We start from the raw sequence: 27,387 nt of genomic DNA, 5'->3' as shown, positions 1-27,387 counted from the left end.
GTTGAGCTATGAATCTATTGATGTAGTTCAATCTCCCAAGTAAACTCATAACTTCGCCTTGTTTTTTTTTTTGGGGGGGGGGTGGGTGGGGTGGCGCTTCCCAAATGGTTTAATTTAGAAGGATCCAACTCTATACCCCTTCTGCTAATCACAAAAATCTAGAAGCTTCCCAAACGGAACTAAAATAAAAAATCCCAGATGAAACTCTAAATACACATTTTGTTAGGTTGAGCTTGAGATCGTATCTCCGCAACCTCTCAAAGAATTTTTTCAAGTCTTGCACATGATCAGCTTGAACATTGAAATTTATGATCACATCATCGATGTACATTTTAATCTCTTTGTGCATCATGTCACCGAAGATGGTGGTCATAGCCCTCATATAAGTTGCCCCTACGTTCTTTAAGTCGAACGACATGACCCTGTAGCAATAAGTACCCCATGGAGGTGTGAAGGCAGTTTTCTCTACACCGTCCTCTTCATTCATCAGAATTTGGTTATAACCGACATAACAATCCACAAAAGATTGAATCTCGTGTTTGGCGCAATTGTAAACGAGGACGTGGATGTTGGGTAAGGGAAAGTGTTCTTTTGGACTAGCTTTGTTTAAATCCTTGTAACCAACACAGACTCTGGTCTTCCAGTCCTTCTTGGGTACGTGCACAACATTTGTCAGCCAAGTAGTGTATCAGATGGTTTTGCTCACATTTGCACTTAATTGTATCATAATTTCCTCTTTGATTTTGTCAGTCATATCCGATATGATTTTTTTTGTTTTTGTTGGACTAGTGGAAAATCAAGATATTTAGGCCACTTATGAACTACTAAATCGACACTTAGACCTCGGCGTGTCATTGTAGGATCAATCAAACACGTTTTTATATTCAAACAAGATCTGGATTATGTCATCAGTGGTTCTTTGAGCGTAAATTGTTATCTTTGTTTCTTTGACTTCCTCGGTGCTTGCCAGATTAACTGGCTCGATTTCGTTAAGATAGGCTTAGGTTTGTTCTCAAATTGTTCCGGTTCCTTATTTTTCCCTAAAAGCCTCATCTTCATCATATTCAACCTCTTGACTTATGGATTAGAGAATAAACAACTCTTTAAGGTCTTGGCACATGCGTGTCATATTTTTAAAGTCCGCATTAACAAGACAGAAACCAAAAATGAAAGATAAGAATTAGGAAAGGGAAAAAGATAGAATTTAGTATTAAATAATTATTTCATGAAAAGGATAGAAGAGTTAACATCAATACAAAGCAATTGTTTAAAATATATGGATTATAACCCTGATAATAATCCAACTATAGAAAACGCAAAGAAAGCAAACTACTAAGACTCCTTCCTTATGGGGAGAGGAGTTGCTTCCCCGTTGCTCAACTCAACACCTTGGCCTATGAGCTACACATCAGCATGACTAGTATCTTCACTGATCTGGACCATGCTCACTTCACAAAATATTTGCTTGAGACCCTGGCAGACTTCCTCGATGTCCTCATGAGCGGAAGCTTGAACTTCTGGTAACTAGGTTTGATGAAGGAGTGAGAAATGTGAGGAACTGGCTTTGGCAGAGTCCAGTCACTGTCTTCATAATTCTTGGCTTTGTCTTTGTTAAACTTTGTTGATCTGAATCCAAGGCCAACCATACCTTGATTTTTAGAAGGACAATGGGGTCCACATTCCCCTGTAAATATATCCCCAGAACTTTCCCGAGCTAATGATGTTGCTATTATTACAGAGGTGGAAGATAGATGTGGTTGCACGATGGTTTTTTCTTACTTGAATTGATCGGTCGACACTGCCTCAAAAGTTTGATAGACAACAGACTCACATCCTGCTCTAGCTTCGATGCATGGAATGGATAGGTCTAGGTAAATGGACAGGTCATCCTCCCCATGAACGATGATTTCCTGGTGGTGGGTCTAGGTAAATGGACAGGTCATCCTCCCCATGAACGATGATTTCCTGGTGGTTGTACTCATACTTAATAACCTGATATAGAGTGGATGGGACTGCCCGAGCCATGTAAATCCATGACCTTCCTAGAAGAAAATTATAGGATGTGTCCATGTGCATTATCTGGAACATAATCTCAAAGTCCACCAGCCTAATTGTCATCTACTCAATCTCACTGATCTTGTCCCTTCTTGAACCATCATAAGCATGGACACACATGTTGTTGGCCTAAATCTTGTTGGGGTTGATTTTCAGACTTTGCAAAGTAGAGAGGGGCATATGTCCACCCCCGATCCTCCATCTATTATGACCCCTTTCACATAGCCCTCTTAATTGCAGATAGATCTTTTTAATAGAGAAAGTGATCATGTTTACCTCCTCTACATCACCGTGACTAGCTTGGACAAAAGTTTCTTTAGTATTCAGTATATTCCTCACTATCCATGAAGGTTGTGTGACCTGAACATCTCAAGCTTGTGGACCTTTTATGTAATATGTGTGTACCCATTGAGGTTTTCATTTTATTATTCTTAATAATTGATTAATGAGAAAACTTAATGTGAATTCGGTAAACTACAAAAAATGTACCTCTAAATGTCAGTTCTCATGATTTTTTCTCTTTGTTGTATTAGCTCCCATCAAATCTAACAGACAGTTCGGTAAATATCTGATAGAGGCTAAAAGTGTTAACTTTTGGCAAACTTAATAACCAAAACTGTTAAGTACATACTTAAGGGGGGCTATTTTGAACCTATTTTCAAATATAAGGGACCATTTGTGTAATTTTATCTACGTTTGAACTTTTAAAATAAACAAGACCACGCCAAAATAGAGAGAGAAATGAAACATGTTTTGAGACAATCATAATAAAGGAGAAACACTCGCCTAATAGATCGCTAATTCAAAACTTGTAAGAAATTCAAACTCTATCTATTCTTCTTTTCCAAATTTCATTTTCTTCATGTGAAAAATAAAAAGTTCATTTTTTATGTTAAATAGGACAGTTTTTTTGTTTATGTTCAGAACTTGCAGACAAATTTGATGCTCAATTACAAGATTCAATGTCGATAGAACCTATGAATTAATTTTTTTTTTCTTTTACCTCTCTTTCTGAAGAAAGTTATCTTCTTCTTTTTTCATAATGTAAATTCTTTCACAGGCTAATCTTGCTTAAGCATAGAGAAATTTTGAATCTTGAATTGTATTACATTTACAATTTTGTGAATTGTATTCTTGATATTATGTGATATTGGTTTTTGTATAACTGAAAGATTATGTTATTCTTGTAGAATGATGTCAAAAATGGATTCTTTGAAGAAAAGGGGTTCAAATTCTGGAAATGAGAAATTGTTGGGTGATATTGAAGTTCTAAATAAAGCCTTATATTTGGATAAAATTGGAAGGAGGAGTTTGATGTTACAGGATAGTAATTATTCTAAGTCTGCCCGAAAAACACATTTATTCGACGCGAAATCGAAGAATAAAGATGATGGTAGAGATTCGATAGAGAAGGAGAGTAAGAAATCTATATGGAGTTGGAAGGGCTTAAAGTCCCTAGCTGTTAGGAACAAAAAATTTAATTGTTGTTTTTCTGTTCAAGTTCATTCTATTGAAGGGCTACCAACATTGTTTGATGAGCTTTGCCTTGTTGTGCATTGGAAGAGACGTGATGGCGAGTTAACGACTTGTCCAGTTGTGGTTTCAGAAGGGATAGCTGAGTTTGAGGAACAGTTGACACATACATGTTCTATATCTGGTAGTAAGAATGGCCCCAACCAATCAGCTAAGTACGAGGCGAAACATTTCTTGTTGTATGCTTCGATATTTGGTACTGCTGAGCTTGATTTGGGAAAGCATCGGGTTGATCTTACCAGGTTGCTTCCTCTTGCATTGGATGAACTGGAGGAGAATAGCTCGGGCAAGTGGACGACTAGTTTCAGGTTGTCAGGTAGGGCTAAAGGTGCAATTATGTATGTCAGTTTTGAGTATCACATAGTTGGGAAAACTTTCACTGTGTTTCCCAGCAACAGGAGTCTTCTTCTCGAGGGGAACAATTTGAGGCGCAATAGTGAAAATGCAGCTAAACTTTTGGCACAATGTGAGCAAAATGATGAGCTGAGGAGTACAACAAGGCGAGCGGGAAGCCTTCCGGCTCGATCTTCTGCTTCACAGCGTTCCGCAGAGGATATAAAAGATCTTCATGAGGTTTTACCAGTTCCTTCGTCTGAACATAACATATCTGTCAATGTGCTGTATCAGAAACTTGAGGAAGAGAAAGTGGAATCTTCAGTTGATTGCAAACCGCAGATAGATGTATTCTGTAATGATGTTAAGACCCTCAAACCTGAATTAGCCTTGTTATCGGAGCCTGAGAAGGGAAATGCTGAAAATGGGGGTCACTTAAGTGAGGTTTCTATCAGAGATCAAGCTGTAGAAGCTGCCTCAGAGGTATGGGAGGGAGAAGAAGATACCACGGAAACTAGTGAGGCTCCTTTGGAAGAGAATGTTGAACCTGATAGTAGTCTTTGGATGTCCCGTGAAGAGGAGCCACAGCTTGCATTGTTGTCCAAGGATGTTGACACTGAGAATGAAGAGGTGAGTGCCTGCAATTTCAAGACAGATGAATCTTCCAAAGAATCAATCATGAAAGAATTGGAGTCTGCATTAAAGAGTGTCTCTGACTTGGCAAATGAGGGATTAGATTCTCAAGAAGATGAAAATGAAGTTATAAATCCTGATGAAGGCTTGGACATCGAAGAGAATTTTGGGGAGCTTAGGAAGGGAAAATCCCTAAGCTTGGATTGCGACACTGAATCTGTGGCTAGTGATTTTCTGGATATGCTAGGGATAGAGGACAGTCCATTTGCCCCGAGTTCTGAAAGTGAGCCTGATTCCCCAAGAGAACGACTGTTGAGGCAATTTGAGAAGGATACTCTAGCCGGTGGGGGTTCCTTGTTTAACTTTGATATGGACACTGATCACCAAGAATTTTCTTGTGATTCTCCAACTGGACCCGATTGGAGGAGCATTTATGAGGATTTTGATTGTTCATCTAATGTCGATTCTTATATGGAGATGCCAAAGATAGAAATTGAAGAAACAAGCAATAAAACCAGGGCCTCCATGTTGGAGGACTTGGAGACAGAAGTTTTGATGCGTGAATGGGGCTTGAACGAGAGGGCATTTCAATATTCCCCTCCTAAGAGCTCAAGCGGGTTTGGGAGCCCAATTGATACTCCTCTTGAGGACCCTCACCAATTGCCTCCTCTGGGAGAAGGCTTGGGACCCTTCATTAAGACTAAAAATGGAGGATTTTTAAGGTCAATGAACCCTGCAGTTTTCAAGAAAGCCAAGGGTGGGGGGAGTTTGATAATGCAGGTATCCAGTCCAGTGGTGGTTCCTGCAGAAATGGGATCTGGTATAATGGACATACTGCATCATTTAGCTTCCATTGGGATTGAAAAGCTCTCTATTCAGGCAAATAAATTGATGCCTTTGGAAGATATTACTGGGCAGACCATGCAACATATAGGATGGGAAACTGCACCAAGCTTTGAAGGAACTGTGAGGTTTGAATTTCTTTTCACATTCTGTTTTATATTTGAAATTGCACATATCCATTACATTATTGCTATTACGAAATTGTCTTATATAACTTGCACCTACTGCAGACAAGATTCGTTACAGCATGAATTTGATTTTGGACAAAATATGGCTGGTACTCAAAGCAAAAAGGTAAATTTGCAGAGACCAAAGTCCAGTAACTCTCTTGATGCTGAGAACAAATCAGAATACGTATCATTAGAGGACCTTGCTCCTTTGGCGATGGATAAAATTGAAGCCCTTTCAATTGAGGGTTTGAGAATACAGTCAGGCATGTCAGATGAGGACATACCTTCGAATGTAAGCCCACAATCCATTGGTGAGTTTTCAGCCATCGAGGGAAAGAAGGTCAACTTTGGAGGATCTGTAGGTCTAGAAGGAACAGGTGGATTGCAGCTACTGGACGTTCAAGACAATGGTGGTGGTGATGTTGATGGGCTTATAGGCTTATCCCTCACTCTTGAAGAATGGATGAGGTTGGACGCGGGAGAAATTGACGATGCAGATGAAATCAGTGAGCGGACCTCCAAACTACTTGCAGCCCATCATGCTACATGCACTGACTTGTTTCGAGGCAGGTCGAAGAGACGTGGCAAGGGTAAGAATTGCGGATTGTTGGGAAACAGCTTTACAGTGGCCCTAATGGTGCAGCTTCGTGATCCTTTAAGGAATTATGAGCCAGTTGGTACCCCTATGCTTGCTCTTGTTCAAGTGGAGAGAGTGTTTGTAACACCTAAACCTAAGATATACAGCACAGTTTCTCACAGCAATGAAGACGACGACGACGATGATGATGAACCCGAGCCCCACAAAAAGGAGTCTGCTGTGGGGATCAAAGGAGGTAACATTCCTGAGGAAGAACAAATCCCTCAGTACAAAATCACTGAAGTGCATGTTGCAGGTTTAAAGACAGAACAAGGTAAAAAGAAATCATGGGGTTCGTCAACTCAACAACAGTCTGGATCGCGTTGGTTACTCGCGAATGGAATGGGAAAGAAGAATAAGCATCCATTAATGAAGTCTAAGGCTGGTAATAAATCTTCCATAGCAGTTGCTTCTTCAGCAACTACAACAGTGCAGCCTGGTGAGACGTTATGGAGTATATCATCACGCGTCCATGGTACAGGGGCTAAATGGAAGGAATTAGCTGCATTAAATCCACATATCCGAAATCCAAATGTTATATTTCCTAATGAAAAAATTAGATTGAGGTAGCAGTGTAGAACATGATTTATTTATATGATGGAATTTTTCCAGTTGCCATCCCCCCGAAAAAGACAATTAAAGAGAAGAAAAGAAAAGCTTGTATATCACAAGAGTTCCTTTTTCCAAAATGGGTTGAAATGTGTTTTTGGTAGAGACCAAGTAATGACGTACTTTCTCATTAAGTGTTCTTTCTCCATAACATGCTTTTGGTAAAATCACTTATGCATGGTAACATACATACTTGCATATGACGAGTCATTTGAAGATATATTGCCTCTTTCTTCTATATTCTTTTCAGGTCGCTTCTTAGTTTCAATTGAACTGGTTAGTGTAACTTGCAAGAATTCCAGCAACCGCAATAAAGAATCATATTCGCTACATTGTTTTTTTAAGGTCAAAATGTTTAAACAAGAATTCCTACAACCGTGATAAAGAATCGTATTGGCGACATTATTTTTTTAAGGTCTAAGGGTTTAAACAATTGTTCCATCTGATTCAATTTTGTTTGTTTTACTTTCCTTTCCTTTTTAGTCTGTTAAAAAAAGAATGTATTTTTTCTAATTTAGCAATTCTTTAATTTCAACGTTTCATAAGTCAATGTTCAAGAGTTAGACCACAAGATTAAAGGACATTTTAGTGCATTACACATATCTTTAGTTTAAGACTACAAGATTCAAAAATCTCCTTTACTTTTTAAAACTCCGTGTCGGGTCAAATTAAGACAAATAAATTGAACCGGAGGGGGTATTACCTAACAATTTGAAGTAGATGTCCGATTTCCATGCTTCAGATAGCCTTCTTTTTGTTTTTACCCCTTGAAGTTCACATGAATCTCAAACTATTAGGGGGTTGATCTCTCAAGGTATGTACCAGAGAAAGTTGGAGAGTGAAAGACAAAAACCAAAAGGAGCAATAAGAATGCTATATATCCGTTTGATATTGAAGTAATTGATGCTTAATGCAACTGGCTTAGGTATGAATTAAGCCACAAAGTCTGCCAACTTGGAAAGTGCTTTTTGCTGCCTTAAGAGGGTGAATATATCTTCTCAATGTGTCATGTTAAAAATAAAATTTAATTACATCAAGGATGACAATGATGATTCTTTTCCAAGGGAGTAGTGTATTCTAGAACAGAAAAAAGCATAGTTGAAAGGAAAGAGACTCATGCTAATAGTCACAGAAGCTTAATGGGGAAACAATAGGTTCAGGCATCATAAGTAAGTTATTCAAAGGGTATTTTGTGAAGATACAAGATATAGGATATTCCACAATGCAATAAAGGATTTCACGTTGGTCCAAGACAGCAGCTGGTAGATACAGCAGAGAATATATAGTTTCAATGTATGAAGCTACTATAAGACCAGCACAGGAATCTCACAACATTGAAACTGGTATAAGACCAGCACAGGTATCTCACACTTCTGACAGCGCCCATTAAGTGCATAATTCAACCTTGATTGGCATGTTTTATTCCACCTAATCTATAACTTGTCAACTAGGTCATAAGCTGTAACCATGGAGAGGCAAATGGTCAGAGCAGTCATTCCAAAAACACATCATTTGATTGTGTTCGAAATTACGGAGAACACATTTTATGATCAAACAAGGAGCACCCATTTAATTGACAAAACAAAAAATATAGCTGCCACAACATGCTCCAGATGAACTGCATTAGTTAGCATTGATACTGAAATATGCACCTCATAAGATTAAAATCCCTAAATATCAAATTGTTTAGAGTTGAATAAAAGAGTGCCTGCCTAAAGAGAACTAAACTAGTAAAGCATCCTGATAAATAAATGTTTGAGACCAGAACCCCGACTACACATGGCTTGCTGATATTGTAAGATGGCAGTGAGCTGAGTTCACATGAACAATTACAAGTTGTGGAACTCAGCAAATATCTGATAGGGGATTTCACGGGCGTATCCTCTTGTTGCTGCATGAAGGGCATTTGTACTGCTTTATATGCTCGGCCCTGGCAGGGGTGATCTTCACACACTTGCCATGGAACCACCTCTCACATATGTCACAGCAGATCCAGAATTCATCTGAAGCATAGTTCTCACCGCATGCACCACACAGAGTGTCGCCATGTTCATCATCTTCTTCCTCATCGAATCCATCATCCTCTTCTTTTACTTGAGGCTTTGAGTATTTACCCTGAGATTTAAAATAAAACAATCTCAATATCCGCTAGGCCATGCATGGAGAAAAGCCAATGAGGCATGGATTTATTACTACCAATGAAGCATGGATTTATTACTAAGATGTTATCAAATAGATATAGGTTACATGAGGCCTGGTGCGTTCAGATAGCCATAATGACAATGTCGCAGACACAGTAACATCAAAAGTCTAAATGAGGATACTGCACTGGAATCAGAAGACAGTAAACTTAGCACAAAAGCAACAGCAAGAAGGCACATGTTCTTTTTTTCTTTTGAGAAGAGAAGGTTCATTTTTTGAAGCAGTTTGATTCTATTCACTGAAGACAAACAAAAACGTACAAAAGTTGGGGCAAAGGAAAATACAATGTAAGAATGTTGCACAAGAGCAGTGCGAAAATCGCAAAATGATTTTAGATTAAGAACCTACAATGCGAAAGGTCAGTTATCAGGAGTTGAGGTAGACATAAAATACGTTGGATGAATTTTTTTAAAAAAAACACAATACTAAGGTTTCATGGGAGTCTCATCCTTGACCTCACACTATACCTCTTTGGAATAACTCCAGTACTGACTTTACCCTATGCACCCGAAAGCCTCTTCTAACAAACTTAAGCATACAAAACAACTGTAATTACTCTAGTTCAAATCACTTTAACTGAGTAGTAAGCCTTCCTCAAACTAGAAGCGGGCAACCACTCCTGACCTGCCCAGAAATGTATAGACCCAAGCCTATTCTGTTTCTACATCGAACACCTAGGTAAACAATTATACAAGAAAATGACTAAACAATTAACTTTTGAGGCTCAAACCACAGAGGATCCATTTAGGGATCCATTAACCATATCTTTGGTCCAACAACCATACATTTCGAGGCAAAATATTCAGCGGCGATGTCACAGGGCTGAAGATTTTAAATTAAACACTTTCAAGGGGAATCCATTAAAGAGTACTGCACAACTACTATTATCCAACAAACAACATCTTTTTGAGGAAAGGGAGAAGGATGGGGGATAGGAGAGGTTTCCAACTGTACCGCTTTAGAATTTGACTTTGACTTGTTGCTGCTGTGATTTGAAACAGTTGATTTATCCTTTACTTGCTTCTTGGCCACTCCAGTAACAACTTCATATATTGTTGGCAGATCATTCATCATGTTGAAAAGGCGTTTCCTAGATCAAGGAGATCAAAAAGATTCAGCAAAGTGATGAAACTTCCCATACTCAGTAGACTACCACACCAAGGAAATAACTGCATTTCTACATTAGAGCAAGCACACAGATGTCTGACAAGGTGTAATTATAAGCAGGGGCGATTTTAGGTGGTAAACATGAGGCACGTGAACACATGGTCTCTCTGTAAAACTAGGTATTTTATGTATATATTTTCTAAAATTAGTATATAATATTATATGTTGGAAGCCTGGAACTCATGCTACAGAAAGGCTAAATGGTGCACTTGGTTTAAGGTTGAATTATTTATCTAGAGGACTAGGGATCAATTCCCACTTCATACATTTTTTCCTTCTTTTTTTTAAAACCCATGTTCCAGAAATTCTAGATTCACTTCTGATTATAAGCATATCTCCAGAATGCTTTACAAAGTCACATTGTTTAGTCATTGCAGCAAGAGGCAACTGGGAAGGAGAAATTTGAACAAAACACACAGTTATGATAGATTACAAAGGAAAAAAAGAAAATATAAACAAATAAATCACTTGAAGCTGGCCTATAAAGATAGAAAACCAGAAGAAAGCACAGATGGACCAAGAAACTGTTTTCTTAAAGATTGTTATAGAATTGAGTTTACCTGTCAGCTTTATCAAAGCCAAATCTGGCACCAAAATAGAAGGAAACAGAGAGTAGCCATGCATCACTATGGACAGCAACTAGAGCCAACCAGTCCTTTTCTTGCATCCCATCTCTAGCAAAGTTTATACCTAATGCTGGCTCTGGTAGCTCAGGAGGCACCTCCTCGGCAGGCAAATTCACTTCCCACTGCGCGCTAGGAAATCCATAAAGGCACAGATTTTCCTTTTCTGCAAGGTTTCCATCCAATGTGAAGTGAGAAAGAGAATGTGAGCATCGACTAATCTCAATCAGGAAAAAAACTCGTTCAATAAAAGACGGCATCTTACTGCAGGGAAGGCAGAATAAACATTCGATTCACCCATATCTTTATAATGCAAAAAGTATTTTAGCCTCAAAATCAGGCACTAACTTCAATCTTTTGTCACGAAATTTATAAATTTGATGAAGAAAAACTATTATAGTTTGCTGAAATCATAAACTAGAGTACATAAAATTAACAATTTGAGACTTAAGCCAATAATAAAGCTGCTCAGTAAGCAAGAAAGGATCCAACAGAAAATGAGCCCCACATTAGCAATACCTATTCAATCAAAGCCAAAAAATGAAGCCCATATATGAAGTTAGACCAATATTTTCCAAGCTATGAAAACTTTAAACATCAAGTGATTGATTGCCGGAGTCATGTTGTTGAGGGACGACACATATTAAGTGGATAACACCGTGATAATGATTTTCTCATCTCCAGTTGAACTCCAACCAACCAGTACATGGCAATTTCAATGTGAGCACAAAGCTTAATCACTGAGAATTTGCCCACAATTCAATTAAAGTTTTTTCCTCTCACAACGAATTCACATCATTGCACACAACTGCAGACAGAAGAGGTAGCAGTTTTGGGCAAAACAAACTCAGGGAGAAAAATGTTCTTGAAGCATTATAAACAGCTCTAGAAGCAAGCAGTGAATACCATATCAAACTCCAAAATTTTGAACTGGATGTGATATTTTAAATATCATGTTTAACAGTAAATGCTTTTTTCCCAGTTAAAACACAGTAAGTCGAGCAAAATCAAAACATGGTATACCATATATACACAGCAAAGAAGACAGCACTGCTACCTCAAAAAGAACAGTCATGGCCAGAAAACAGAAAACAGACAACCCACAAGTTTCATGTTTAGCACATTAAGTAAATTGTTTTTTTTTTTTTTTTTTTTTTGTTAATGATAAAGTTCATCTACATTCTTCTGTCCTTTAACCCAAACCCCGAAATTTGATTACAGAATAATGCCTTATTATCTCAAATTTAAAATAAAATAAAAGATTTCATTTGTGTCACATCAAAAACAGTAAAAAATTGTTAATCTGTACACCCAATAAATGTGTTGTACATGTTCACTCTTCTTTTTTTGAGAAACTGGTACTGAGTACATGTTCACTCTTCTTGAAAAGCAATTACTGAATTAGCAGGCAAATAACATTAAAACTCAAAACCAACCAAATCCAGTCAAATTCAAAACCTTAAGAACTGAGAACAAACACACACAAAGCAAAATACACCCAACGGGGGAAAAAATAGCGTAAAGCATTTTCCAGGGGAAAAAATAATTAAAACACACATATACCAAATGTTGAAATTTTTATCAAAAAGAACATAAAAAGATCCCTAACTAACCTGGGTCACACTGCTGATAAAAATCCTCAACATCTGCAAAAGCAAAAAAACAACATTAAACAACAATGATCAGAATGTAGCATAACCCAAAACCCAAAAAGGCCAAAAAAAACTAGTGGGCTAAAACCAAAAAAAAGAAAGAAAAATTCCAGTGTATAAGTGGAAATATTATTATAACATACCAGTAGTGAGGGCTTTGATCATGCCAGCTCGACGCCCCTTAAAATCTCTAAATACTTCTTCTACAGTGCGGGGATTATACTGTGCACCACCCTCCATTGCTACAATTACACTGTCACTCTCTTTTTTTTGCCTCTGTTTCAAAGTATTTTCAACAACTTTTTAGGCACGAAAGGAATATAAAGGTAAAGAAATGAACAAGGGTATTCTTGTAATTGTATGTTTTTTTTTGTGGGGTGAATTTGGTCAGATGATGAGTAAAAGGTACAACAGGTGGTAAATGAACCGAAGTGGAAATAAAAACAGAGACAAATTTGGATGAAGAATTGCTGCATTGGAGCAATGCAGTAGGTGTGGTACTGACGTGGAGGAATTTTATTGGTGGACGTGAGGTTTCAAATAGTTTTAAAATGGGGATTGAGGTTCGTCTTGGATAAGATGAATAGCAAAAAAGGACAAAAGAGAAATGCTAATGTACACCAGGGGGTGAGTTTTTTTAGGAGTCCGGAACCAAAATGACTCAATAAAAAATCAAGTAAATCAAAATACCCCAATTAAAAAAAAAGCTACAAAACTGCCTTACAGTTCACGGAGACCGAGCCGTTAACTGCTTAAAGAATTTTTTTTTTTTTGTATAGCACAGTAAAATACTGCGCTTTAGCGAGCACTAAAAAAAAAAAATTTGGTAAACTTTTTTTTTTGCAACACTTAGTGTGTTTTTTCATACTTTGACCAACGATTGGTCTTGTGTCAAGATTCCGAAACGTCAATATTTTATATAGAACCTGATATTTTTTTCTGCGTACAATAATATAGGCTCAATACATTAAGGATACGTAGACGTTCGGATCGTCATTTTAGGGGTTGAAAAAGTGCCCAAAGTAAATTTTGTTTAAAAAAACTTAGTGTTTTTTGGCCAACTTTTTTTTTTTTTTTGTAACACTTAGTGTTTTTTTCATACTTTGATCAATGATTAATTGTGTGTCAGGACTCCGAAACGACAATATTTTATATAGAACCTGATATTTTTTTCTGCGTATAATAATGTAGGCCAAATACATCAAGGATACGTAGACGTCGGATAGTCATTTTAGGGGTTGAAAAGGTGCCCGAAGTAAATTTTATTTGAAAACTTTAGGTTTGAGTGTTCTATATACATAAACGTCCATTTTTATTTGAAGACTTGTTGTCATTAGCTTAAATTTTTTTATTTTTAGGGTTTAGATTTAAGTGTGTTATTTTTTAATACGTAACTTTATTTCGAATATACGCAATTTTTTGCGCTCGGACGTCCGATTTACGCGATTTCTTATTTTAATAAATCTTTTTTTTTTTTTTGCAACACTTAAAGTTCTCTTTTTAATACTTTGACCAACGGTTAGTCGTGTATCAAGACTTAGAACCTGATTTTTTTTGTGTACTATAATGTAGGCTCAATATATCAAAGATACATAAGCGTTCGGATCGTCGTTTTAGGAGTTGAAAAGGTACCCGAAGTAAGTTTTGTTTGGAAACTTTAGGTTTAAGTTTTAAGATTTTGATTTAAGCGTATTATTTTTTAATCAAGACATAACTTTATTTTCAATATAAATCTAATTTAATTTGATAAAAAAGTATTTAAAAAATATAGGGAGAAAAGCTAGTTGTAAAGTGATCAAACTTTAGATGCTCATAACTTTGCGCTCGGACGTCTGATTTACGCGATGTTTTTTTTTTTAATTTTGGGTATTTTTCCGAGATCTATACGGACAAACGGCCGCAAAGCAGTTTGGCCGAGCTGATTTTTAAAAAACACCTTCTATTCCATTCAATTTCAATTTTCCCCCAAATTAGCGTAAATTTTTTAGTTTTATTTACTTATAATATGAAGATACGCAATAGATTTCAACGTAAAAACCCCGCGGTAATGTAGCTGTGAATGTCAATTCACTTCTGTGGTTTCAATTTTTGAAAATAAAGCTGACTAATTTTCTCGACATATAAAGTTGACTAAAATAACCTTACAGTCAAACACTACATTTTTTCAAACAAAACTTACTTCGGGTACCTTTTCAACCCCTAAAATGACGATCCGAACGTCTACGCATCCTTGATGTATTGAGCCTATATTATTGTACGAAGAAAAAAATATCAAGTTCTATATAAAATATTGACGTTTCGGAGTCTTGATACACGACTAATCGTTGGTCAAAATATGAAAAAATACACTAAGTGTTGCCAAAAAAAAATTTTACCAATTTTTTTTTTTAGTGCTCGTTGTAGCGCAGTATTTTACTGCGCGCTATACAAAAAAAAAAAAAAAATCTTTAGCGCAGTATTAGCAGTTAACGGCTCCGTCTCCGTGAACTGTACTGCGCTAAAGGTAGTTTTGTAGCTTTTTTTTTGTTGGGTATTTTGATTCACTTAGTTTTTTATTGAGTCATTTTAATTCCGAACTCTATTTTTTTTAGTCACTTTGTTGTATATTTGGCTACTGAATAGAGTCCACGTGTTGATTGGGTGAGGATAGAGTTGGTTAAAATGGCACTGGAATTCGATTTGGGGCTGGTGAATTGGAAAATTTTGCTCTGGTTAATGTTAATTTTTGTTTGTTGGGATAATTATGGTCTCAGATTGTTTAGACTAACAATAAGTGTTGATAAAGACAGTGCAATTAGTATATTCTAAAGATTAAGTTTACCTTACAAGTTAGGCCAAACCCGTCACAATCCCTTGTAGTAGTCGACATTTTTCACTTAAATAATTAAATTTTGTTTCATTTAAACACGTGAGGTAAGGTTCGATTATGTCACTAGACATTTTTTACTGACCTGATAACTTGGGTGAATTGCATACTAAACAGGGTTGTAGACCTTAAATTTTACAATTTTTTTATTTTTTTTTTAATCTTTCTTTTTCCTTCTCTCTTCTTCGAACCGTTCCTCTACCTTAAACCACCACCTTCTAGAAGACTCCATTAATAAGAAAATAGCAAATTCAAACTACTCCCACCATTTTTAGGAAAAATAACAAGAAAATAGCAAATTTCACCAATCTCTTTCTTTACTCCCACCATTTTTAAGAAAAAGCTCATACTCTTCGCTCACTCTAGGATAGCACTTTCCCATCTCCAGGCGATTTCCAAACTACAATTAAAAAAAAAAATAGCAACTTCAAACATATTCAAGTGTATCAGAACGATCCGTCATCAGCGCGAAAAAACAAAAGTAGAAAAAGGATAAAATTAAACCTTTAAAGTAGAATGGACCAGTAGTTTATTCAAGGAAGGAGATGGAGAACAAATTGGGTACAACAATGGAGATTTCTCACTAAAAATCAGAGTCGAAGGGGCTGGGGTTGCTTGTTGTTTGGAGCGATGAAGGGGAAGGGGAGCTGTCAGTGGTGTAGTTGCTTGGGTTTCGCCGGAGCTCCGGCGTTGACTCATCGGAGAAGATGAAGGGCGGGGGGTGAAGGTCAGCGGTGACCTGTAACTTTTTTTGTTTTGTGTAAATGTTACTGTAGTAATTAATTACTAGTACTAAAATACATTCTTTAATAGTAATTGCCTTTGGTATATATATGCCACTTGTCATTATTTGCTGTTTTGACAAGTTACACTCGCTCTATCTATTTGACAAATTATACAAAAAGTATCTAAATGACACAGTCGTATCTAAATGACACAGTCGATCCTACATCATGTGTCTAAATGGAACAAGACTTAGTTAATGTGTCTAAGTGAAAAATCTCGATGACCATAAGGGATTGTCGAGGGTTTGGGCCTATAGGTTATAAAGTATTAAGTTGTATTTGGAATTTGGAGAACACCTAAACCCATGTTTTTAACTTTCAATACATTTATACAATCAAATATCTTTTTGCAAAAACTATAACCAAACACTACTCCATCTTCAGCTCAAACTTAAAAAATTCCAAACAAAGTAAACAATATTTGATTTTCATGGCCAAACACCTACTAAATATATTTCCAATTATAAACGTTACTCCTGTTAAATTACAAGCAATGATGTCTTCCGCCAAATGGTAATTTGAGATATATTAGATTGCACATTTTCATATTCAGGTGTAATATTCTTTTTCTTGTATTTCGGTCTCCCTACCCCAAAAGGTAGAGATTTTTATACATCTGACCCTCCACAGGCCTCACTTGTGGGACTAATCTAGGTATGTTGTTGTTAAAATTGCACTCTTCATCAGATTGCATCAAATGATATATAGCATTGATCGCCCAATGCTCTATGTTATCAATTCGATGGCAGGTTATGCAAGTTGTATTTCAAAACTCGGCAATTGAAGACGAACAAGTGTTCAAAATAACCTCACCAGCTTTAAGCTAATAGTCCTGATTAGAGGTGGCAAAATGGGTAAAAAATATGATTATCCGCCCGATCCAACCCATTTTAAATGGGTTGAATACCCAACTCATTTAATATGGGTTCAATACGAGTCGATCCATATTATCCACTTAAAATATGGGTATATTAATGGGTAAAATGGATAAAACCCCAACATATGAGTGTGTTTGGTATGAAGGAAATGTTTTTCAATTTTTCCATATTTGGTTGGTCAAAATGTTTTGGAAAATATTTTCTCTAGGAAAACAAGTTCCTTAACGACCCCCTCTTACCCCACCACCTAACCACCCCTACACCCTCACTACCCCCACCCCACGCCACCACTTAACCACCCCCTCCTACCCCGCCCACCACCTAACCACCCCTACACCCTCACTACCCCCACCCCACCCCACCACTTAACCACCCCCTCCTACCACCGCCCCACCACCCCCCACTACCTCCCTCCCTACCCCTACGCCTATCACCACCTACCCCCAACCCCTACCTCTCACCTCCCTACCACCACCCCCTATCTCTCAACTTTGCAAAATTAGACATTTTGTGAAAGTAGCAACTTTCAAAAATAGCAACTTTACAAAAGTAATCACATTACAAAAGTAGCCGCTTTTTCAAAATATTACTTGCGAAAAGTAGCTACTTTTCAAAAATAGTCATTTTGCAAAAGTAGTCACTTTTAGAAATAGCCACTTTGTGAAAGTAGATATTTTTTAAAAATAGTCACTTTTTGAAAGTAGTCAATTTTCATGAATAGTCATTTTGTGAAAGTAGTTACTTTAAAAACTAACTACTTTGCAAAAGTAGCCATTTTTTAAAATAGCTTCTTTGTGAAAGTATTAAAATAACCATTTTTGCAATGTGCCATTTCTCAAATAGTGGTCACTTTTGTAAAATAGCCATTTTTTTAAAGTGACACAAAAATGGCTACTTTTGTAAAGTGATATTTTTTGAAAAATGACAAAAAAAAGTTGCTATTTTTGCAAATTTGCATTTTCTGTCGTTTTGCAAGAAATATGTTTTTGCAAAAATAACCATTTTTATGTCACTTTTCAAAAATGGCCAATTTACAAAAAATAGTCATTTTTTGTGTCACATTTAAAAAATGGCTAGTTTACAAACATAGTCACCTTTTGGGGTTGTCTTTAAAGTGCAAAGTAGTCATATATGAAGTAAACGCTTTGGAAGGGGGGTGGGTGAGGGTTGGGTGGAGTAGTGGTGTGGGATGGGGTGGAGTTGGGGTGGGTAGGTGAAGATGAAGTGTGTTCGAGGATAGTCGTTGGGTGTGGGCATTTTGGTTGGTTGGAATGGGTGGTGGGGTTGGGTGGATAGTTTCCAAAAAAGATTTTTTTTTGAGGTCGTGTTATTGAAAAGGTTCGAAGTTCTATTCTTCCCACAAATGTTGAGGCGGAACTATGTACTAGGGATTGGATTTGTGGACACAACGGTAAATTAATCTTCTCCATATTGGCTACATTAAGCCAATATCTTTGAAGTAGCTTTGGATAATATGGATATCCATATTATCCGTCGGGTAACCCATTTTTTAATCGTGTTAAATATGAGTGGGTCGGGTAATTGATCCGTTTTTTGTCAACCCATTTTCGACCCGACCCATATCCGACTCGACCCGCCCATTTGCCCCCCCTAGTCCTGATGTACAAGATCCTTACTGATTAAATATTCTGTGTCATTAATACTATCTGAGAAATGTTTGTTCTTGTATATCCGAACTTCATTTCCATTCATTCACGCATAAAAGAAACCGAGTTCTCTTAATTCCATTCTGCTTCTATATGCTGAGTCAATCTGTTGCACGAAAGAATTTCCCAGAGTAAAGCATTTTCACCTCATCAATTGACGATGCGTCAATCTGTTGCACGAAAGAATTTCCCAGAGTAAAGCATTTTTACCTCATCAATTGACGAAAATAAGGTAGTAATAACTAAGGGAAACATACAAACAGATTGAATACATAGACTGAAGGTTCACCAATTATAGCTCGGTTTGAAGAAAAAGCATCACACCAAAATAAGAGTAACCCATTCAGGCAAGAGAACGCCTTCCCTCTGTCACTATGTAGTAGAGTCGGCATTTTACGTTTTGCATACAATTGAAACATTTGAATCCTTATTCATACAACACGAGTCAGCTGGACCTATACTTGGAGAGGCTAGTATTGTTAGTGAGATGTAGTATAAATGAAGACCATTCACATCTTTTTGCCCTTCTGAAAATAGGACAGCAAAAATATCTTCAGAAGAATAAATTTGAAAGGATGCACTTTCATAACTTGATATCACAAAGTGCTCTTGGTCACTGCAACATCAAAAGAAACGTGTTTGAATGCTGGAATCCAAAGTTACATCTGAACTGCCTGAAACTCAAGATTTCAGCTAGCGACAGAATCTGAAGATACTGCAAATGATATCACAAACCAAACAGCCACAATTAGCCTAGAAACGATTGTTCGTAAAGATTTTAAGTGCATCCACATACAAACTTGTAAAGATTGTAAGTTCATCAGCATACAAACTTCAACGCATTGAGAAACAATGATCCACAAGGTGAAGATAAGTGGCTATGCGAGGTAGCAGGCAATTCAATTTTGGAAAGGTAATACTTAATAATTTTGTAGTTATGGAAAGGAGTTATAACAGGAGCTAAATCCAAAGAATTAATAGCATTTACTGTTCTACGAATTATTAGACACCGATCGGATATCATTCTCTCAAATGTTCTTTCCGAACTCTATCTTATGTGTTGATTTTCGAGACAATAGATTTTAGACATTACAAAGTGGTATAGAGATTTTCCTTAGGCTGATAAAATAGGACATGACTTCCCTCTCAGACATCCAGAAGGATCAATCATACTTGACCCAGTCTCTGATAGAGCAAGTTTTTGTTTACAGGACAGTTTCAAGTTGACTGTCAACGTATCTATCGGAGGCTTGCAGCCTATACAACTCTAATTTATCATCTATGTCTTCACAATTATTTTCTTAGACGAAAATTAAGATGCACAAAACCATACAGCGAAGAAAAGATTGTAGAATAATAGCAGGTGAAGTTTGATATCTGCAACTAACCATTTTGCTTAGAGGACAATTCCTTATCCTTCTTTGATTCATCATCCTTCTTCTCTGGAACAGTTTCTTCCAAATATTTCTGAATTGTCCTCCAATAGTGATCCCCACCTGCCAACCAGGTATCCATGTGCATCCCGCTCGGAAATTCCACAAATAAGCATTGCCTGTTGCGTGCAGCTGCCTTTGCATATAGCATCTGCATGTGGAATGGTGGAACCATCTCATCTTGTAGTCCAGATAGGAAGAGGATTGGTTGCCTGATCTGCGCTCAAAAGCATCAGAAAATATAAGCCAGAAGTCTGAGTTAACTTGAACATAACAAGGACAACAATAGGCAGAAACATAATTTCAACCAGCTTCCTTTCCAAAAAAGAGATGTGGTGGGGTTTGGGGGTGGGGGGAGGGGGTGATAAAGAAAATCTAAGATGGTTCAGGCTACTATAAAAATATACAGATTCATGGTCGATGAGAAACCCTACTGTTATCAAAACGTGCAAGAACAGTTACTAGATCTCTTCCATCATTCGCATCTTATCTATGAAATTACAAACATAAAACTGAAATGAAATTCATGCGCATTTCACAGTATTCAAATATGTCAGAAGATAAAGTTCGTTTTAGCAAAAAATTTGATCTTATTAAGAAAAATGTATCTGAAATGTTTTGTCCTGGTTACTACTTTAGAACAGTCCACTATTAGTTAAACCATGAAATTCACTCCCTCTATCCAATTTAATTTACCTAGTTCTGTTTTAGTCCATCCTAAAAATTATGAACTATTTTCTATAATGTAATTTTAATCCCTCCAAGAACTAAACTTATAAACTTTGCAAACTTTAGTGACATCTTCACAACTTCCTCTACTTTTCATAGATGTCAATAAATAATAAATTTGAAGATTCCTCTTAAGAAAAAGTCAACTTAAGTCAATCGGACAGAGAGTGTTACACAGATGCATCCTCACCTCACCAATGACATCAATGGTATTCCATGGAGATCGAACAACAAAGTTAAGAAGCTTGAAACCCTTTGAGCCACTTCCCCCAATGACCCACTTCAAGAATGGCAAGAGAACTCCAGCCATATCCAGGATAGAGGTGAAAGTATTCTCCAAAATGAGCCCAGCAACCTACAATAGTGAAAGACAACTAGGATATAAATGTCAAAAACATGTACAAGTTATAAGCACCTTCAGCAATTTAAATACCTTGGAATAGAAAAGTCTGGAATAAAACCCAGAAAGACAGACACAGAAGGGGAAGAAACAAAAAAGAGGTGCATACAGATTACCCTAAACAAAATAGACAAGGACTCTATTCTATGCACAGCTTGACCTAGATACGTGCTTAATCAAAGGTGTGAGAGGTTGGCTATAACGGGAGTTAGGAGGTAGAGGTAGGCCGAAAAAAAACGGGAGGAGGTGATTAGACAGGAGATGGTACAGCTTCAGCTTACTGAGGACATGACCCTAGATAGAAAGGTGTGGAGGTCGAGGATCAGGCCACGAGGTTAGTAGGTAGCCGAGTGGTCGCCGTATTAGTAGTATTAGATAGTAATCGCGTAGTTTCTTTTCTTCAATGTGTATTACTATCAGTTGCCTCATGTGCTTTCTAACTTGCTATTTTGTTGTCATATTTTTCTAGATATCATGCTTTTTATCTTGCTATTTGTTGTCGCATCCCTGTCTTTTCTTTCTAGCCGAGGGTCTATCGAAAACAGCCTCTCTACCCCATAAAGGTAGGGGTAAGGTCTGCGCACATCCTACCCTCCCTAGACCACACTTGTGGGACTACACTGCGTGTGTTGTTGTTGCCAACCTCTTCTCCTATGCATGAACTGGATGTAATATGGATGAAGATTAAAGAAAAAAATGGAGTAGCAAGAGCATCATAAGTTTCTAGTTACATAATGAACAAATAAGTGCAAAAGAGGATCATAAACTTAAAGAGCATCACTGTCACGAGATAAATCGTAAAGGGTATACACCCAAGAGACTAACAGCATAAGTTTATATGGACCTTTATTTTATTTGAGAAAATGGAAGCAAACATCCTCCCAAACTCCTCCATTGAGAAACTGATTAAAAAAATTAAATTCAGACATCACAAAAATGAGATATCCCACACAGACGATAAGTAGCCTGTAATTCTACATGTATTACATAAAATACTACATTACAGGCTAATATCTTATCTCATGGTCAATAATTTTGGTGCAAAGAGATTGTTCTTTACTGTAAAGGAAAAGAAAAGCAGCTTTCTTTTCATTCTCAAAAAAAAGTAGGTTTTCTTTTTTCCTTCGTCATTTGTTATAGGTTGCCCCTCTCATCCTGGTGATAAACTCAGATTTGTTCAGTTATCGCAAGCTTGTATTCTCACCAACCTCCAAAGAGTGACTCTGAATTTATTTACTTCAATCAGGTGCCAAGAGTACCCACAGAGAATATAAGTTTGAAAGAAAGTTAACAAAGTACACTGAATTCTTTTGCCGTGATGGAGCCCTTGTTGAGCTTAATTTAAATAGTAAAAAAGGAAATTAAACAAGTTAGAGATAATCAGACTTGTAACAATATTAACATCTAACAGCATGACAAGAAGAATCATTAATTGCTAGAGTACCTTGTCAGGATTATTTTTGGTAAGAACAGATCCAACAGCTCCTCCAAGTGACCTTCCAAAGACTACTATTCTTGATGTGTCAATATCGGTCCTCTGAACTAAATGATCCAGTGCAGCCTTTTGAAAAGACAAGCATAATTATGTAATTTCATCGATAGGGTTTAGGTCAAAATCTATGAAATTTGGGAAAGCTAACAAAACCTGAGCATCCTTTATGATCCCGTGTTGAGAAGGGTATCCATCACTGGCTCCGTAACTTTGTTACAACAAAATTATTAGAAATAAGTAAAAAGAAAAACCACCAGTATTGTCAAAGACAAAGCACAGAGAGGAAACTGACAAATACGGGAAATGATTTATACCCTCGGTAGGAAAGCATAAAAACATTGCATTGCAGACGTTGTAACATTATGCGAACCATTTCAAGACGGTGTGCAATATCTACAATTAACTAGTAAAGGATATCCAAACTAGATAGTGTTGACTTATACAACATGAGTGCAAGAGGTAGATCAAGAAAAGGAATATGGAAACAAAGTCAGTAAATCATTCTAGAAGACATTATAGCAAAAGGATACTTCCTGCATTCTCTTGGAAAAATATGATAGTTGGACCTGCAGAACAAAAATACTATCTCAGCTTAAATTACACTAACCAGCAATCAAAAACTAATCACAAGTGGACAGCACATCCAAATTAGTTTAAAATCCTTTTAGCACCACTTCCTGTATCAGTAGAAAACAATGCGGAAACATCATAGTGATGCATGCTCCAGCTAGGTGGTTAGGTTGAAGTGTACTGAAGATATTTTAGTTTAAATACACAAATGAGCTACTGACTTGGAGTTCAAAGGTGAATGTCGATATTGTACTTAAGTTCCTTTTTTCCTGTGACAGATGGCTAACTAGCAACCCTGCACCACCTCCATACTTCTTGCCTTGTCAACCGAAAAACACTATCATACACGCTAATTTACAATCAGGATTTTTAATCTCAGCTAGTAGATATTGATGTGCATCTGTAGCAGCATTCAAACAGTTTGTCGCTACTACATTTTGGCAAAACTATTGGCAGCAATAGGAATTCTTGAACCCAGGAAATGATCATTTTAAATGAAACTTTTAGCTCATTTACACAATCAAATCACCCAACGAGTCAATCACTAAGTAGAATCTTCAAAACAGAAATTGACGAGCAGATCAGAAAACCGCATCAACCATGCTTATTTGGTAAGAATAACTCTCACATCAGTTTACTTCATCAAAAACTCTCACATCAGTTTAACAAAAAATTGGTAGCAGCTAAAACATTAATCTGTAATCACCAATACCCTCGCACAATTCAGGTAAAACATAAAACAAAAAGCTGTACAACTGAAATTAGGTCAAAATAATCAGGAAATTCACAAGCAAAAAAAAAATAAAATTGATTAATTGACCAGCACATAAAATCACAAATCCATCAAAATTACGCTCATCTCACGAGTTTTCAGCATAATTAGGGTACATATCGCACATAAATCTCCGTAACCATATACACATTCATCCATAATCACCTATTCTCTCGAACAATTCAGGTAAAACATAAAAATAAAAGGCTGTGCAACTGAAATTAGGTCAAAATAATCAGGAAATTCAGTAGCAATTTCAAAATAAATTGGTTAATTTACCATCACTTACTTTAAAATCACAGATATACCCAAATTACACTCATCTCACGACTTTTCCAGTATAATTAGAGTACATATCGAACCTAGGTCAAATTAATCAGGAAATTCAGTAGCAAATTCAAAAAAAAAAAAAATCGGTTAATTTACCAGCACTTACTTTAAAATCACAAATCCACCCAAAATTACACTCATCTCACGAATTTTCCAGTCTAATTAGAGTAAACATCTAACACAAATTTTGGTAAAAGTAACTCTCATAACAAATTTTGGTAGCAGCTATAAACATTCATCCATAATCACCGATTCTCTCGTATGATTCAGGTAAAACATAAAAAAAGAAAAAAAGAAAAAAAAAAGAAACTGTACAACCGAAATTAGGTCAAAATAATCATGTTTTACCTTAGTAGCAGCTTAAAAAATTATTGGTTAATTGAAGACCCTTGTGGTCAAACCCTTCCCCGACCCCGCGCATGTGAGGCTTAGTCTGGCCTTTTTTGACCAGCACTTACTTTAAAATCACAAATCCATCCAAATTACGCTCATCACTAGTTTTCCAGTATAATTAGACCAAACATCAAACACAAATCTCACAAACATACACATCGCAAATGCTGAAAAATATAATTAAATTGGTCAAAGAAACTCTCATGTCAGTTTAACAAATTCTGAGAGCAGCAATAAACATTCATCCATAATCACCAATTCAGGTAAAACATTAGGCAAAAATGCTGTACAACAGAAATTAGGTCAAAATAATAGGAAATTCAGTAGCAGCTTCAAGAAATGGGTTAATTGACCAGCACTTACTTTAAAATCACAAATATAGCCAAATTACGCCACATCTCACAAGTTATTCAGCATAATTAGAGTAAACATCGAACACAAACATACTCATCGCAAATGCCGAAAGAATATAATTAAACATAACAATACAAGTAAGTGCTGGTAAAAAACACAAATATACCCAAATTATGCTCATCTCACGAGTTTTCGAGTATAATTAAACTAAACATCAAACACAAATCTCAAGAAAAATACACATCAGGAATGCCTTTAAAATATAATTAAACAAGTGCTCTACCTCGGCAGTCAGGGAAGAGTTTGATGAACCAAGCATGAAGACGAACACCGTCAGAAGATCTAAGCCACACATCTTCATAGAGAAGTCGAAGCCGAGCGGGAGTAATAGGATATGATTTAGTCAGTCCAGGCAATACAGGCACGTACACTAGTTTCTCCTGAAATGCAACAAGTATTGCCATCCCTGCTACCACTATCCCTCCCACTCCATACATCAATAAGCTCACGTACGACACCATTTTTTGTAACTAATTGACTGTAGATATATGCCAAATTTGTTGCTAAATTGGGAGGATTGAGAGTTGAGAGAGAAATTGTTGTTTACTGATTGATTGATGCCTACACTCATGAGAATTTTATTTCACCTGCGACATCGACGACGGCGTTTGTTGCTTGTACGAGCACTTTATTTAATTTATTTATTGGTTTATTTCCTATTTGGAGTACAGTTTAACAGTTGCTTGTGAATTTTGATGGATTTGTGATTTTATGCGCTGGTCAATTAATCTTTTTTTTTTTTTTTTTTTTTTTTTTAAGTTGCTTGCGAATTTCCTGATTATTTTTCACAATGAAAGAGTATTTTGTTTAACTTCATAAAAATAAGTATTTTGTTTTTCCAGAAATAGTCATCTCTAATTTCCTAGAGCTTGACCAAGCAGCTATAATCACATAAGATATTTATACGCCACATAAATAGAAAAATGATATTTAAATATATTGGTTCATTGAGTTTTACTTCAAATAATCTGAATCCTAACCAAAAGAAAGAATGTAAATTTCTCATCCAAACCAAATAGAAAAAATGAAAAACCAAAATTTTCTTGTGCTTTATTTTTTCGTTGTAATATGATTATGCAACTCCTAGTTGAGTTTTTTTTATTTACAAATTACAACAACAATAATAACATCACAATGTAATTTTAGTGAAGTGCAGAAGGTCGGTGTGTATGGCTTAAACCGTGTCTATCATTGTTGTGGCGAGAAAAGGTTGTTTAAAAACCACCTCGATGAAAAAATAAAAAGAAAAGAAAGAAAAAGGAATTTGATGCATAAACAAAAAATTATGACAGCAAGATAATGAGCAAATGCACAAAACAACAAATCTTTATTATTTAAAAGTTTTTGAAATGTTCTATAAAGAAAAAATTCTACTTTTATATCACTAGCACTAGTAGATAATAATTTGATATTGTTAAATGTCAAAAGAACTGCTCATGCATGCTCTAATTAAGAGAAAAAAGTAATTTATTTTATTATATAAGAATAGTTTAGTAAACTTTATATTGCATTATTAATTTTTTATTATGTGTATTTTTAATTAAATTGACATTTATTATGGAATGGAGGGAGTATAACTTTTACTCATCAGCTTGCTAAACAAAATCTGGAATGTTCTAAAAATCTGGATGGACAGAGATGGAATATTTCTTCTTTTTTTATTTAAATTTAATAAAAAACAAATTCATGATTTAATTTTATAAATTCTAAACTCTGAGATAAGGCTTTCAAGTATTAGTAATCCGATTTAGAATTTAATTTTACATATATTTAGTAATGTTTTCAATATATAGAATTTGTACTAAAATTATTAGGTTTTGCTTGCAGGCTCGAAAGCTCAATCAACTCGTTCATCCTTGCGGGTTCTATCTTTTGCTTCTTCTTTCTATCTCAAATCGCACAATCTAACCCTGATGTTAACAACTACCGCTGCCCCTAGATGTCTAGTATTCGCTTCGAAATTCGAATAATCTAAATTTGCATAGAAGTTTCAATTTTAAAAGTAAAATGCTCTTTACTAAAGGCCCTCTGAATAAGGATGAACGAATATTTTCTTTACCATAGCTTTGGAATACTTATTCCTTCGAGTTCAACTTTTGTGTCACCTTTACATAAAATAATGATTTCCAGTCCCAACTATCGTATCGTCACGCAACTCATATCAAGTACAGTTTTTTCTTTTGCAAAGTTCTCACTGATTT

The 27,387-nt window shown here is 36.2% G+C and overlaps 3 protein-coding genes across 4 annotated transcripts; 1 reads left to right on the top strand and 2 right to left on the bottom strand.

Annotated features, from left to right (window-relative positions):
• Window positions 1–1,925: 1,925 nt before the first annotated feature.
• On the top strand, window positions 1,926–6,893 carry LOC132037536 (protein PLASTID MOVEMENT IMPAIRED 1-RELATED 1-like). Its single transcript, XM_059428061.1, has 3 exons — window positions 1,926–2,866; window positions 3,246–5,525; window positions 5,628–6,893. The coding sequence occupies exons 2-3, from the start codon at window positions 3,247–3,249 to the stop codon at window positions 6,772–6,774; spliced, it is 3,426 nt and encodes a 1,141-aa protein (XP_059284044.1). The 5' UTR covers window positions 1,926–2,866; window position 3,246; the 3' UTR covers window positions 6,775–6,893.
• Window positions 6,894–8,421: 1,528 nt separating this feature from the next.
• LOC132037535 (PHD finger protein ALFIN-LIKE 4-like) lies at window positions 8,422–12,899 on the bottom strand. Its single transcript, XM_059428060.1, has 5 exons — window positions 12,601–12,899; window positions 12,419–12,451; window positions 10,743–10,971; window positions 9,970–10,105; window positions 8,422–8,928 (listed from the first exon to the last, which is right to left on the bottom strand). Exons 1-5 carry the CDS (start codon window positions 12,695–12,697, stop codon window positions 8,683–8,685), a joined length of 741 nt encoding a protein of 246 aa, XP_059284043.1. The 5' UTR covers window positions 12,698–12,899; the 3' UTR covers window positions 8,422–8,682.
• A 5,731-nt stretch (window positions 12,900–18,630) lies between these two features.
• On the bottom strand, window positions 18,631–25,855 carry LOC132037533 (alpha/beta hydrolase domain-containing protein WAV2). Of its 2 annotated transcripts, none has more exons than XM_059428058.1 (8): window positions 25,410–25,855; window positions 23,238–23,273; window positions 23,022–23,100; window positions 22,861–22,915; window positions 22,660–22,776; window positions 21,006–21,170; window positions 20,042–20,303; window positions 18,631–18,823 (listed from the first exon to the last, which is right to left on the bottom strand). In XM_059428058.1, exons 1-8 carry the CDS (start codon window positions 25,645–25,647, stop codon window positions 18,819–18,821), a joined length of 957 nt encoding a protein of 318 aa, XP_059284041.1. In that variant the 5' UTR covers window positions 25,648–25,855; the 3' UTR covers window positions 18,631–18,818. The 2 variants fall into 2 exon arrangements, with proteins under 2 accessions (XP_059284041.1, XP_059284040.1); XM_059428057.1 differs by lacking the exon at window positions 18,631–18,823 and adding an exon at window positions 18,872–19,368 and having other exon boundaries at window positions 25,410–25,851.
• Between the last annotated feature and the right edge of the window lie 1,532 nt (window positions 25,856–27,387).

Source organism: Lycium ferocissimum, chromosome 11 (genome assembly GCF_029784015.1).
Source record: "Lycium ferocissimum isolate CSIRO_LF1 chromosome 11, AGI_CSIRO_Lferr_CH_V1, whole genome shotgun sequence".
NCBI lineage: Eukaryota > Viridiplantae > Streptophyta > Magnoliopsida > Solanales > Solanaceae > Lycium > Lycium ferocissimum.
This window is presented reverse-complemented; position numbering and strand designations above follow the sequence as displayed.

Bases quoted from the DNA above. Each gene is read 5' to 3' on its own strand.
- LOC132037536 (XM_059428061.1), top strand. From the start codon at position 3,247: ATGATGTCAAAAATGGATTCTTTGAAGAAAAGGGGTTCAAATTCTGGA. The intron at 5,526-5,627 runs GTTTGAATTTCT...CACCTACTGCAG, and splicing joins AGCTTTGAAGGAACTGTGAG to ACAAGATTCGTTACAGCATG.
- LOC132037535 (XM_059428060.1), bottom strand. From the start codon at position 12,697: ATGGAGGGTGGTGCACAGTATAATCCCCGCACTGTAGAAGAAGTATTT. The intron at 10,106-10,742 runs GTAAACTCAATT...TCCTTGATCTAG, and splicing joins GGCTTTGATAAAGCTGACAG to GAAACGCCTTTTCAACATGA. The intron at 8,929-9,969 runs GTACAGTTGGAA...TTTAAATCTCAG, and splicing joins CAAAGTCAAATTCTAAAGCG to GGTAAATACTCAAAGCCTCA.
- LOC132037533 (XM_059428057.1), bottom strand. From the start codon at position 25,647: ATGGTGTCGTACGTGAGCTTATTGATGTATGGAGTGGGAGGGATAGTG. The intron at 21,171-22,659 runs GTACTCTAGCAA...TCACTATTGTAG, and splicing joins CCAAAAATAATCCTGACAAG to GTTGCTGGGCTCATTTTGGA. The intron at 19,369-20,041 runs GTTAGTTGCAGA...TATCATTTGCAG, and splicing joins ATTGTCCTCTAAGCAAAATG to TATCTTCAGATTCTGTCGCT.